Raw genomic sequence first — 13,961 nt, forward strand, 5'->3', positions numbered from 1 at the left:
CATTTACTATCTGTCGTGAAACTCTGGCTACACTTCATTTGCATCTGGGCATTTTGGAGTTCTCAAGTCACAAAAAGATTCACAGAAACATAGGTCAAATATGGGTTCAAGACCTATTTTGTCATCTCTAGTCATAGGGAGTTCTCCCACATGAAAAATTATCAAAAAAGTTTTAAATTTATTGTAATTATGTATATTCAATTATATTTTTTTTGGTCAATTAAGTCCTAAACTTTTACAATTATGTCAATTCAGTTCGTCAGGTCAATTTTGACTGATTGACGCCGACAATAATAATTTCTAACGATACTTTTGAATTTTTAAATTTTTTATATTTCTTTTTCTTTCTTTTTTTCTTTTTCTTCCAATTACCTGGCAAGGCTTTGCAGCCCTCGCCAAGGCTAAGCGAGGCCATCGTGGCTGCGGCTAGCGAGGCCATGACCACCTTCACCCGTGGCCATGAATTGCAAGGCGCGGCTGCCCTCGGGGCAGTGGTCACCTTCGTGCGAATCGCGAGGAGTGTCCTGGAAGCTTACACATCTCAAAGTGCACTAACATGGGATCAATTTGAACCATCCCCAAACCACGAGGAAAGGACAATAGAACCAATCAATCTTCACAAACTAATGGCATACCTCTCCATCGATAGCCATATTAGCCCCTTTAGTCTCGGCCAGCCCATGTCATGCCTAAATATCGTCCTCAAATTTGGAAGACTCCCTCTCGGAACAAACAACAGAAAGAATCGATTGAGCTAAAAAAGTTCCGAACTTTTTATTTTGATCTCATCATACCAACCCAGAAAGTAGCTGACAAGGAAGACGACTCTGTTAGCAGAAGCCTATGTTCTTGTTAACCCCTCTACATAAAGACCAAAATCTAGCTCTGCCTAGTCAACGATCAGATCAGCAGCGGGGATCATCACAACCGCGAGCCAGATTCCTAAGAGCAGCCCTTATTCTCCAACTTTAGCTAACAGATACATGTCTCGTGGCTGGTTCTTCTCCTCTCCGACCTGCAAATTCTTTCTGCTTTTGCATTTCTCTCTACCTTATTAGTTTTGCAGAAGCTTCATCTCCCTGAAGCCTGTCACTTTATCGCTCATCAATCTCTCTGCCAGAGAATCAAAGCCGTATGTTTATTCTTTCCAACATCCTCATGATGTCGGAATGGATCCTGTCGCCGCCAATCTCCTCGCCGGTGGCCCCCGCGGCGACCCTCAGGACGTCCTCGATGAAGGCCACATTGCCCATGATGTCAACATGGGCCCCGCTCGCTGCACCTCGGCCCTCGAGCAGGCTCGCTGGTGGCCTGTGCTGGTATTCTCTCACATATGCAGTGGCTCCGGAGGGGTTGAATCTCGTTTTCCCTCTCCACCCTCTGGCGCACATGAAGCCGGAGCTAAGGACAGGCACGCTCTCGTCACCATCCACAAAGTAGACCCCGCCTTTCAAGCAGCTGTCCTCGTATCCCTCGGCCGTGCTGTCTATGCGGAAGGGAATGCTCTTGCATTTGCCAGTGGGTGCCATCTTGTAGACGTATGATCTTTCGGTGGGAATTCCGACTCCGTATAAGCAATATATTTCCATGTCAGGAGCATCCGGCAACCTGAAATAGTATTATGTCCAATGGAACAGAAGCTTTACACTTATCAAGCAAGAGAGTTCTTAAGATGATAGAATGTCAAGTCATTGATAGATACCGCATTTCGAGTGGATTCGACCAGTACTTGTAGTGGTCGTATTTGGGGTCATCAAGATTATCAGCTATCCCATGAGAGAAGTGAGACTCGGCGCGCTGCATCATCTTGGGGGCCACAAAACGTAGCAGATCGAGGAGAGTTCGAGAAGTGTAAACCTTATTGTCCGCGACATCTCGGATGCTTTCTCTGCTGAGTTCGTCATACTCAGTCCAAACCTCTCGACACGTCGAGTTAGATATGGTCGAGGGGCTTCCAAGTAAAAGCTCCTGCGTAGCGTCGTCAGAAGAACATTAGCTGTGCACAGTATACACTGGGCACGAGACAAGACTAGCCCCCGCTAGGAATAAGTAAAACTAATGATAAACCAATCCTAGAGGACATTTTAGCCTGCAAATCTAGGAGACATCCTCTACTACACCATATACTGAGGTTTCTCTGAGCTAATGATTAGGAGAGTTTGGAACTTTGTTATGACACAACATCTTTCGAGTTGGCACGTGTGAAAAAAACATGATGTATGGAGACCCCACGCTGGAAAATCATGAAACCGAAAATCTAGAACACACGAGACTTGAAATCGAGGAAAACAGTTGTACCTTAAGATCAACACTTGGGAGCTGCAAAGAAGGTAAATACGATGCCTCTTTGCCGAAAGAAATTATTCTTCCATACTTTGCAGGCTCTTTCATGACGCTGAAAGTTATCTTTCCATCGGCACGGTTTGAGTTCATGTTAGTTCCAGAGGATTGCAGGGTTCTTCTCTTAGCCAGACCGCAACCGTGCCCTTCTTCTGGAGACCAATCCAAGTCGCCCCAGATTGTCTCTCCTCCTTTGGGGATTAACGAGATAATTGAATCCCATGTCCTGGCTACGCGCATAGCATGTTCGAGAGTTTGAAGCCCGAGAATTTCGGAATCCAGAACCCCTGGATCCATTGCTCTGCAAAGCCATGTAGCACAACCATCATATTAAAATCTTCATAGCAATCATTCACTGGCGAAAACAAGTTACTGTGCTTTAGATTTTCTCCAACTATCCCAATTCGTTTGCAGCCATTCGGAATTTGTATAAGATCAGATTTTAACCTGAACCTAGCACATGAAGTATGGTGTTTACCTTAATGAGATTCGATACTCTATAGCAAAAAGTCGTTTGATGCAAGTAACAGCTAACCTGATGATGGCAACATCCTTGCCCTCGGAGGAGAGTAAGTTACTAACTGCCTTTGGAACGCCGAGAAATGGTGGACCGATATTCATAATTGCCTTAATATGCTTGGCACACCAACCAGGTCCGCCATTGCCTCCCGTGGGAGGTGGCCCTTCGACCCATTTTAGAAAGTGAAGGAAATAGAGGACTCCCATTGAGTGAGGAACCACTACCACTTTCTTGCACCCGTTGGTCAGATACATGAGCTCGATTGTGCTCTTTAATCTGCTGAGAGCTTGATCTCTAATCTGCATGACATCCAGTTAGGTATCTTCGAATCTGCAGGACTTCCAATAACTTCTTGTTCTACACTATGCTAAGTAAGACAACAGCTTGGTGCTTCTCAAATCGGACAACGGGAGATGCAGACAGCTATCTTTTGGCTCTTGTTCGATATTCACGTACTTCAAAACCATAAAGATCTAGTAAGTAATTATACTGCACCAAACCAAAGTAGATTGATAACATTCTTATGATAATGTCTTGCTTCCCTGAATCAGCTTCAGTCAAAATTTAGGGAGAAGGGTTTTCACTACGCAATCGGTCGGTCCAAACTCTTATGCTCTGTTAATTAACAACATTATGTGGATTAGCAACGACTGAGGAGCAATGCCTGAATGATATCATGTGTAGATTGCTTTTCCGGGCAATGAAGGACTATAAGATGATGATACAGTGATTAAAGATGATTCTACTCCTGACTCTGGTAAACATAGTAGAGTAGTAGACTACCTCTGTATTCTGGAATGATAATCTCCAGTCATAAGCAGCCATATGCAGATTCTTCTCCTCATAACCAATTTTAGCCAAATTCTGAATGAGGACGGCCCACACGAAATACCCAGGTGCGAAATAGTCCGCTGCAACCAGCCCCGGAACGGCCCGCACCCGAATCCCGGGGGGGTCGAGTCCAGTCTCATTGTCCAGCGAGAGGTGCTCCAACCAACAAAGTGGCCTACAATACATGAGCCATGGTCACTCAGGTGAGTTCCCCATCCATCCAAACTTACAGATTGCCTAAAATTTTTGGTCATATGGTATGCAACTGAGCCAGATTTAATTGAGTTTGGCAATGAACACAAGCATACACCGAGATATAAACAATAGATTAAAAACCGAAGCACAGAAACGGAAAACCTACATCTGAAACAAACACATGCTATCTGAATACGACAGCACTCGACAGATCATTAAATTTGCTGCTACACTAGCTGACTTGACCATAAGAAGAAACACGTTACATCCCATCAATGTCCACCAAATGCATTAAAAACGCGATTGTAACATGGCAACTCGGATCACCAACCTTCTGAGGATTTCGGTGAAGCTGCCTCCCCAAAGCCGCTTCCGGAATAAGCCCTCACTGCAGGGCTTGCCTTCCCAGAGCTCGAGCCCGCCGGTCGAAATGCCGGGGACGAGAACCACCGGATGGAGCGCGCGCACGCCCTCTCGGCTGAGCCGTGCCCCGGGCGATTCGAGCGGCTGAAACCCAGGCAATGCAACCGGCAACCAGTGGTACAGGAACAACAGGAGCCACCAGACACTGCACAAACACCCGATCACCCAACAACACGAGTCAACGCACCTCCATTCTCTACTCTTCCTCTTCCCCCTGTTCTTCTTCTTCTTCCTATCGTCATCGTCATCGCGACCATTCTTTTGAACCACACTCTCAACCTCGGAAACGCTTCTCTCTTCCTGCTGCTGCTGCTGCCTCTTCTCAGCGTTCTTGTTGGACCCAAACGACTGGAACTTCACTGGCTCCACGTAGCAGAGTTTCCAGAGCCGAAGAACGGAACCCATTTCGGTGCTCCAAACAAAAAATTGCTCCTTTCGGCAAGGAAGGAAAGCATCAAGAACAAAGCATTGTTGGGATTGCTGATGCTGGGCACAGGGTGAAGCGGAACCAAAAGGGTGATGGGCTTATATCGGCATTGCCAAAAGGCGAAGAAAGACCACGTGGTGAAGAAGAGGGTGATATGGGGCTCTCTGCGTGTGCGCAAGAAAACACATACGTGACGACCAGAGAAGAGAGAGAGAGAGAGAGAGCGAGTCAAATTAGAGCTTGAGCTCTGCCTTCTCTCTCATGCAAAGGTTGCAAGAGAAATTGGGTGGTGGTTTCGGAGACAAATGTTGGGAAGGTGAAACAGAGGTCTAGTGTGCTGTTCTTGAACTATCGAGACACGTGCTTTCATGAGTTGTATACATAATTCTCTCTCTATAATTGAGCTAATTTAGATTAAGAAATAACTTCACGGAACCTCATCATAAATAAATCCCATAAATAAATTCATTTAGTTACTAACTTCATTTTTCTACTTAAAATGTAAAAAAAAAAAAATTACTTATCTCCAGAAGTAGAAAAATCAAGTTCTGATCGGAGGTTAATTTCTACAACTGAAGTATTGATATGTATCCCTTTACTCAATTGGTTCTTCTATATTCAAACGAAAAAAAAAAAAGAGAGAGAGAGAATTGGTTCTTTTATACGAACCAAAAGGGAAAAAGAAAAGAACAAGTTGTTCTCCCTTTGGAAACTTCTTTGACGATCACTTGAGCGGATCTCGCTCGAATCATTTTGAGCGAGATCACAAGTCAAATTCACCCCCAAGCAATTGGTGCTATGTTGCATAATTGCTAAATACATCGTATGTAGAAATTTCGTATCAACTAACATCTTGATATATTGTGATGACAAACCTTGTCAATTTTTAACTTTTCGGATCACCGACGGAATAGCTACGATTCAATTCGCGCATCCCTTATCGGGCATGAGATCCTTCAATAGGGATTGCTACCGGTCCCTAACTTTCATTTTACAAAAAAGAACATCGCACATTTCACAACGACTCCAGGCGAGTTCTGGAATGTGCCAGTCTAATTCCATCATATAACCCACCAAAAAAAAAGCTGAAGGGAAATGGGAAAAGAACAGAAAAAATAGCGAAAGGACAAGCACAATCTTTCCTTTTGTCTGGTCCCAATAGGGTTCTAAGTGCTTCGAATTTTTTGGGATTTGTTAGGATTAATCCAAATGCGAGAAAAGCAAAACCATTTTGTCGTCCGACAATGTCGTCCCACGACAAATTGACTAAGATCAACGATGGATGGGTGATAGGTCACGTGCAGCCACCGCAAACCCCAATCGCAGGACCATGCACACACTACGAGAAAAGGCACGCATACCCAGATTTTTCCCCGCACGAGTCCCCTGTGGGGGAGCGTTGTCCAAAAACGAAGGATCAAATTGCCGGTCTGAACCGTCTCAGCGCAGGCATATACCAACAAAGTATGTTGGAGCGTGATTCACATTCTTTGTCGATGGAAATACATGGGGCCTTACTCTTTCGTGAGCAGGTGAGGGTCTGAGAGGCCGCCCTCGATCGGGGTCATAGGGAGCGGCATCTATGTGACGCCAGAAAGCATTTATAATTTGGATTCGTGTTTTATTGATAATTAGAGTTTTGGACTCTCTATTTCGACGTGTTTGCGCGCTTAATTCTAACAAGCACCACGCCAAGCTCCTTCGGGCACGGAAGGAGAGAATGCAGCAAGGCACGGCGTTTGAGGAGATTGATTGCGGGTGGGTTCGGTCAGGGGCGAGACGGGCTTTGGCTTCGCTGCGCTCTCGGCTCGACCTTTTAGTGCCGTTGCTCTCCGCTGCTCAGAAGGGGACCAAAGGAGCAAAAACATACGGCAGGGGAGGGGGACTGAGTAGCGGAGATTTTTGCCGAGAATGTTGATGGCCGCCGGAGAAAAGCGGGAGGAGCGGCTTTCTCTTTTCCTTTCGGACTTACAACGCCTTGGGGAAGTGTGGCCTGCAATGTTGCTGTTGACCCTCGTATCATGGGCCGGGTTTTCTGCACATGTATCCTCAAATTATCCCGAAATAAAGATGTTAGAAAGATTAAATCCAAAATCTTAGGCGAATTCAACTAACGAGGGTAGGCGCACATTCGATCAGAAAATCCAACCTAAAAAACTTAAACTGATAGGTAAAGGCAAATCACGTGAATATAAAAGAATATATAAGACTCGTTGTCCAGTGATGCGGGTTTCGAGAAAAGACGTACAGAGCACGTTGATTTTCGAAAGTATCGACCGGTGCGAGATGAGAGCGAGCTTAACCTCGTCAGTTAGCCTAGTCATTCGGAGGGTTTTTCTTTTTTCGCCTTGTACTAAAATGCCGCTATCATTTGAGCGCTGGAGGCATTCTCGTGAAATATATTTACTTCTTCCGTCGGAGGATGAGCTCCCGGGCGTGCCCCTCAAAGCTGACTTTTTCGAATTGAATTTGGCGGGCCTCAACCCATTTGGAAAGTATAAGCCCAACATCAATGGGCCCATATGGGCATGGCCCAAAGTGTCCGCGAAATGAATGAACTATAAACACCTGTTTTTTTTTTAATGATCGCTTGAAATAATTAGTTAACGGACAATATTATCATTATCGGCGGCAATTTATGTGTAAACATTTTCGTACGATTCCATTAGTAATGAGGATTCGAAATATTCGAATCAATGATTAGTTTTTCTCTCTCTGCGACTATTGAAGCACATTAGCATCAGCAGACGATCTACAAGGCGTTTTCTTATCTTCTTCCCGCCCCATTCATTTTTTAAAATGATCACTTGAAATAATTAGTTAATGGATAATATATTTATGCGTAAACATTTTCGTGAGTGATGAAAATCTCTCTCATTCAGTCATTTTCGTATACAACGCGAGCGATCGTTTACTTGAAAAAATATTTTCAAAATCATTTATTTTTCACGAGAATAAATGGAGCTCGAGTCTTTCAAAACTTTGCGATGTGCATTTCCACGTCATTTTCAGTATTCGCCCATATTTTTTTCAATGGCTAGCTGTTGATACCTAAATTTTGATTGTCCTTTTTAATCATTAGTTTTTGCATAAAAATTAGGGACTAATTAGTCTCTAACAAAAATATTAAAATCATTTAGTTGTTACTTAGATTGGTTTAATTTAGCATCACATTGCATTTACATTTACATTTTTAATTCGGACCGACGACGGATGGACTCAAGCATTTGAGCTTAATTAAATTGATGGGACTAAGCATGATGAAAAGGAGCTCAACCCTTCATGGCCGAATTCTCTAAGGGGTTTGTCAATTAACAGAATTAGAGAAAAAGATTTGGTTTGGTATGACAATATATTTCAGTTGGGTTGTTAGAGATCTTGGCGCGTTCGCATCTGCAGGCGAAAATGGAGGGAGCAATCTGATTTCTCTGAACCGAAACCAAGCCTACTCGCCTATAAGAAGACCCTTCAAGGGTCTGACACAAAGGGGGAGGAGCTTCGTTGAAAAAAGGGGAACGAATGCAGGAAAGTTGAGGGCTCTTCACAGTGTTATAGTGCAGAAGCTTTGTTCGGTAAAGGTAGGAAAAGGGGAGAGGCTTCGTTCAGTGTGAAAAAAAGTGAGAAGAGAGGAGGGGGCAGAAAAATCAGAGGAGAGATAGAAGGGGTCTTCGTTCAGGGGATGGTGCAAAAAGTCGGAGCGAGGCTTCGTTAAAAAAAGAAAGGGGTCTTCGTGCGGGAGAGAAAAATGGAGAGGGCTTCACAATAATTGTGAGGAAAACTCAGTGAAAAATAGAGAGGCAGGTCTCCCCATCGTCGAAGTTGTTTCCCCTTCGCCGTTACGGTGGCCGCATTACTTATCCCCGACGGTTCGTTGTTGCGAAGATCACCATGTCGCACCGTTGTCCATCATTGGCGCAGCACTAGCGACAAGCAAGTGACCTCACCAAAGGCGTCAGATCCTCTTTGCTAGCGGTGGATTTCGGAGTTCTACAATACTGTCAATTCTGGTGAGTCCTTCCTCAAGCACACGTACGGTCTTCGCCATCACCACAAACGCAAGACAATTCATCGAGAACCACCGTCCGTGGCCGAGTTAACCCTTGTCCAATCTCGCACCAAGTTCCATCAAGCCAATCCGTCGATCGGCAAGATCGAGCCGATATTGGTTCAATCTTCCGATAAGGTAAAAATTCTAATTTTTTTTTAATTTTTTTTAATTAGAATACTTGATTGTCTTATTTGAAAAATTCTGCATATTTTTAAATATATATTGCGTATTGAGCATATTGCATAAAAGTGGATATCCTTTGCTTAAAAATATAGGTTGATTAGGAATCTTTTCCTAATCCGCAACTTGCCACAAGCAAGGATTTGAATTCAACCGTTAACCGTAAAATTACGGATTAAAGATTGGATTCGGATATCTGCGAAATGTTTTCAAAAATCGGTTGAGATATCCACTTGATTTGATTGGCATAATATCTTTAGAATGAATATGCTCTTGCATGATATTTAAAATTCTAAAAGATATTGCATTGCATTTTAGATAAAAATTGCATTAAAATCATGTAGATATTTGCACGTTAATCTAATTTTAGAACAAGTTAATTTAGATTTGCATTCTAGGATAGAACATGCATATTTGCATTGATTTTCATGTCTAAAATAATTTATCTTTAATATGTTAGGGATTAGGCAAACTCGAACCTTAAAATATGTAAAGATAATTATCTTTAGCCATAGTTTTATTTAGGGTCATTCATTAATCCGAAAATATAAAAAAATAAAACAAGCTTGCTATGTGATTTGCATGCTAGGTTTGGAATACATAGAATTTGCATGTTGCATGTTTCGGTCTTTACGTCATGTGATCCATTTAATTAGATCATAACATCATTTGTACATTAGTTTCATTTAATTGCATGTCATCTAGGTTAGTCATGTAGTTGAATTAATTTCATATGCACGCTTAGGATTTCCTTGCATTTAATTTAATTCATTTGCATCTTAGATTAAATTCATGCATTGCATATAGGTCGATCTTTATCCCATTAAAAAGCAAAAAATTCAAAAGTGAGAACAATTTGTCTTGGCGTATGCTTCCCGCAATTACCTTGACTTATGGATGTTCAATTAATTGATTGTGCAATCGCATGATAACCTTTGTTAGTGACTTAGGTTAAAGTCAATTAATGTTGCCCGACAAAATTTTTTCATGAAATAAAATGGTACCGAAAGGGCGTTAGAGTAATCTAGCGTAATCAAGTCCCCGGACTTAGAATCTACGGTTCGTAGAAGTAATTTAGTTCTCCTGCTAATTTACTTAGGTTTCTAATCGACCTACCAAAAACGATTAGTGGCGACTCCAATTCAAATATCTTTGCACGTTAAGTTGCGATTTGGTATGGACTTGGGAGAGTCCGAGTTAGGTTAGTTAAATAATTAACACGATAATCCATTAGCCTATAAACCTGATTTTTAGGTCGCGACACTAGTTGGTCTTTTCGAACGTCGACAATAATAGTGAACATATTGAACACATGGGACCATGTCAATCTTTCGGATAATCAAGTGTCATCCGATCGAATTTTGACTCTCGCATTTTACATTTATCTTTAAGGTTGTGAGATATTTTTTGAGTTCGAATCCGAGAATTATATATATACATATATATTTTGTCAAAAATATATCTAATAGGAGTGTCAATGGGCTGGGTCTCACATAGGTCGGACCCAACCCGAAACCATACTGAGCTAGCCTCGGCCTGGCCCGGGCCGACCCAATACCCGAATCATATACATCCAAAATATTCGGGTCGGGTTAGGTTTGGTTGAGTCGCGCCCTTTTTTCAATCAAGCTCCAATATCCCATAGATTTCAAGAAATTGACCTTTTAACTGAGTTATTGAGAAATATATTTTTTAAAAAATGAGTTATCGAGAGATTTTCTTTTTAAGTTTACTATTATATTGGAAGGTGAAGAGACATAGTCTGAAGTCAATTTAGATTTGTTTAAAGTAATTTTCACTTTTTTTTTTTTTGGTAAGGGTTAATTTTCACTTTTAATTGTCATCATCACAATTCACATATATAGTCGATCAAATCAAATTCAATAAACCATGGAACAAACAAACAAAATTTAATCTAGATGGCGTGGCTCTATGTACGATAATTTGCTAATGTCCCTTTCAATAACTCCTAGTTTCTAACCTACCTATCAATCATGCCCCTTCTTTTCTATTCAGTCGATTTAATATAGATTATGACATTTCAAATGTTGTGTTTTTGTCGCCAAGGTAAGTCCTATAGTGCTTAGAGAGCGGTGTTAAGAGGGCTTGTTCGATATACCGCTCGAGCTCCGACTTCAATTAACAGATTGCAAACTTTGGTCTAATTTCAAGTTGAGCTCGATTTCGTGTTTCGAAAGCACCCACAAGTATACTAATTGGATCACTCGGTTCTCAAGGCGCTATCAAGTCGAGCACTTGCGAATTTGAGCTTGAGCTAATGAGACGTTCGGGCATATGTTAGTTTAAGAAGCATTAAGCTCAAATAATATATACGAGTAGCTCGTCCTTTTTATGCGATCGAGTACACGGGTTACACGTCGTATTGCTTTTTGTTTGTTTCGATTGATTTGATGTTCATTTTAGTTTTTTTTTTTTTTTAATTTTAGTTGCGCGCTGAAAGGTATACCTAAAATAATTTTAAATTTTAAATTTTTCGACCAAAACATTAATTTTAATTTAGTCATAAAGAAGAATAGAAAAAAATGCATGAAACAAAAGAAAAAAAAGGAAAAAAGCCCAATTCCATTTCGAGTCAAACTGTGGTCGACGTCTGACCAGAAGAAAAGAATTGCGGTCCACGTCAGCATGGACAGAGCTACTCGTGTGGGGCCCACGAATTTCCCTGCATCATCCAGGAGCCCCGCATGGGAAAGCCGGACAAGTGACAACCAAAATTGCCCGGCCCAAGGCTATTATTTTTGGGGCCCCAATGGTACCGGCCCATAGTGAAACAATACCAAAGACCGGCTATAAAATTTAGGAAATTTTCGGGCTGTTCAGGCCGGGCCGGGCCGGGCCGGCGCTGGCCTTTTTGACAGCCCTAATATCTAATATATAATTTTCTACGTAAGCACGATCTAACATTGAATCATAGCGCACGTGAGCATGAAGATAGACAGCTCAGTGGGTGAACAAGAAAGAACCGATCACAGGGCATATCTCTCAATAATTCCCGTCCTTCGCTAGCTGGCGGTGAAAGCGACTCTCGGGTCGGATTCGCTTCTCTGCCCGGAAACTTCTGCCTCGCCGTGACTTTCAGTTGCGTCAGCCACTTCCCATCGCGTTCCGACGTGAACGGCCAGGTTGGGCCCCCATGGACGAACCATGCTCTAAATCTCTCTTTTCGCAATTATCTTTAGATGCTTCAATCGAGTATGAAAAGTATTTACTCGACCACCTTTGTTGATATCTTGGACTGCTTTCTACATTTGATTCCAAAAATACTGAAATAGAACCAATAGAGTCCTAGAAGAGAATGAATGAATATATATATATATATATCATTTGGAACACCTGCTCGAAGAATTTACCTTTTACATCGGCAATATATTTAGGGATACGTGCATTAGAAGTTTTAAAACTTGTCACGAAAGTGCAATTGAGTCATAAGACTTGCAAGAAGTGCAATTAAGTCCTAAGACTTGCCGAATTGGTGCAATCGATTTCTTCCATTAGTCTTGTCCAACTTGGCCGACCATAAATGCCGACATGGCTTTTTTAATATTTTTCTCTCATGCGTGGCGATGACGTGATTGAAGTACGAAATTTAAGGCTAAAACGACATCGTTTTGGTCAACGTATGATTTATAACACGGTATTTACTAAAATAAAATTAAAAAATATGCCATTTAAAAAAATAGAACCAAGCGGCGTGAGCGTCTTCGCCCCACCATCGCCGACTCGGTGATGGTGGGAGAATGGTTGGTAGTGGTCGTTGGGCACTAGCCCTTGGTCGGGGCTCGACGACTCCCACCGACCATTTTTCCACCATCACTGACCCTTCTTGGCAATGGTGGAGTGGTGGCAGCGGCAAGGGCTTGCCCCTCTCTCTCTCTCTCTCATTTTAGCTTATTTTTACACTCAATTTACATAAAAATTATATTAAAAATCACATTTGGATCAAATTTTTGCCATGTCATCGTCACGTAGGAGAGAGCATACTTTAAAAAAGCTGCATTAGTATTTTTCGTTAGCTAAGGTCGTCGGAGTTGACGAAATGACTCAATTGCACAATTTTGACAAGTTTTATGATTTTATTGCACTTTTACAAGTTTTATGACTTAGCTACACTTTCGCAACAAGTTTTAATATTTCAAGTGAATATACCCAATATCTTTATTAACCATTCTCATGCCAATCAGAGCAAAGCAAGGCAGCCTTGCAAAACAGGCACTATTATCATCCATGGAATGAACAGGCTTGCTATTTATTTAATTCGGTACGCTAATTTTAAATTTTAAGATGAATATATATACGCATGTTATATATATATATAATTCATACTAAATCGTGTGAAGCATACCCATAATATTATGTGAATCTTACGAAATATCTCGAGTTTAAGTATAAAAGGCATGTTATAGAATATCACGAATGATTAGCAATACTTTCCCCTATCGTTTTCTATAGAAATAAAAGTACTATTTCAGTGGAGGGAAGAGCCGCATGAAATGGAGACAGCCAACGATTTGATCGGTGTCCTTTTCCTTCGGACCGACGTAATTACACGTGGACAATGACATTCCAAAAAAAAGTTTCAATTCCGTATATTTCACTTACCCTAATTACATTACATCTAATTCCAAACTGTAAAACCTTCCAAAATATCAAAATAGATAAGCCGTAACGAAATTTGTATTCCTGACATTCAAATAAGGCCGATCGTTATATAAAGTCAGACTTTGGATTTGGAAGAAATCGGTCCGGACTAAACACAAAGAAAAAGAATACGAGGTTTTGATTTAATTAGCGTATAAATTTGTAATTAGGTCGATCTATTCAAATAGTTTTGCAATTTATGCAGCTGGCAAAATTTTAATAAGAAAAGAAACAAAAAAAAAAAAGGAAAAATAAAAAATAAAAAAAAAAATGGTCAGGCCGTCAAAGCAATTTCACCACCTTCCCCTTCCCTCGCAATTCCCCAAAAATAAACACCG

General features: G+C 41.5%; 1 protein-coding gene across 1 annotated transcript; it reads right to left on the reverse strand.

The window, feature by feature from the left end:
* Window positions 1-537: 537 nt before the first annotated feature.
* On the reverse strand, window positions 538-5,028 carry LOC115735434 (putative phospholipid:diacylglycerol acyltransferase 2). Its single transcript, XM_030666665.2, has 6 exons — window positions 4,218-5,028; window positions 3,644-3,866; window positions 2,876-3,159; window positions 2,299-2,641; window positions 1,703-1,968; window positions 538-1,608 (listed from the first exon to the last, which is right to left on the reverse strand). The coding sequence occupies exons 1-6, from the start codon at window positions 4,712-4,714 to the stop codon at window positions 1,125-1,127; spliced, it is 2,097 nt and encodes a 698-aa protein (XP_030522525.1). The 5' UTR covers window positions 4,715-5,028; the 3' UTR covers window positions 538-1,124.
* Window positions 5,029-13,961: the final 8,933 nt, after the last annotated feature.

This window comes from Rhodamnia argentea, chromosome 8 (genome assembly GCF_020921035.1).
Source record: "Rhodamnia argentea isolate NSW1041297 chromosome 8, ASM2092103v1, whole genome shotgun sequence".
Lineage (NCBI taxonomy): Eukaryota > Viridiplantae > Streptophyta > Magnoliopsida > Myrtales > Myrtaceae > Rhodamnia > Rhodamnia argentea.

Coding starts and splice junctions, on each gene's coding strand:
- LOC115735434 (XM_030666665.2), bottom strand. CDS start 4,714: ATGGGTTCCGTTCTTCGGCTCTGGAAACTCTGCTACGTGGAGCCAGTG. Junction 2,642..2,875: donor AAGGATGTTGCCATCATCAG/GTTAGCTGTTAC, acceptor ATGGCTTTGCAG/AGCAATGGATCCAGGGGTTC. Junction 1,969..2,298: donor TCCCAAGTGTTGATCTTAAG/GTACAACTGTTT, acceptor GACGCTACGCAG/GAGCTTTTACTTGGAAGCCC.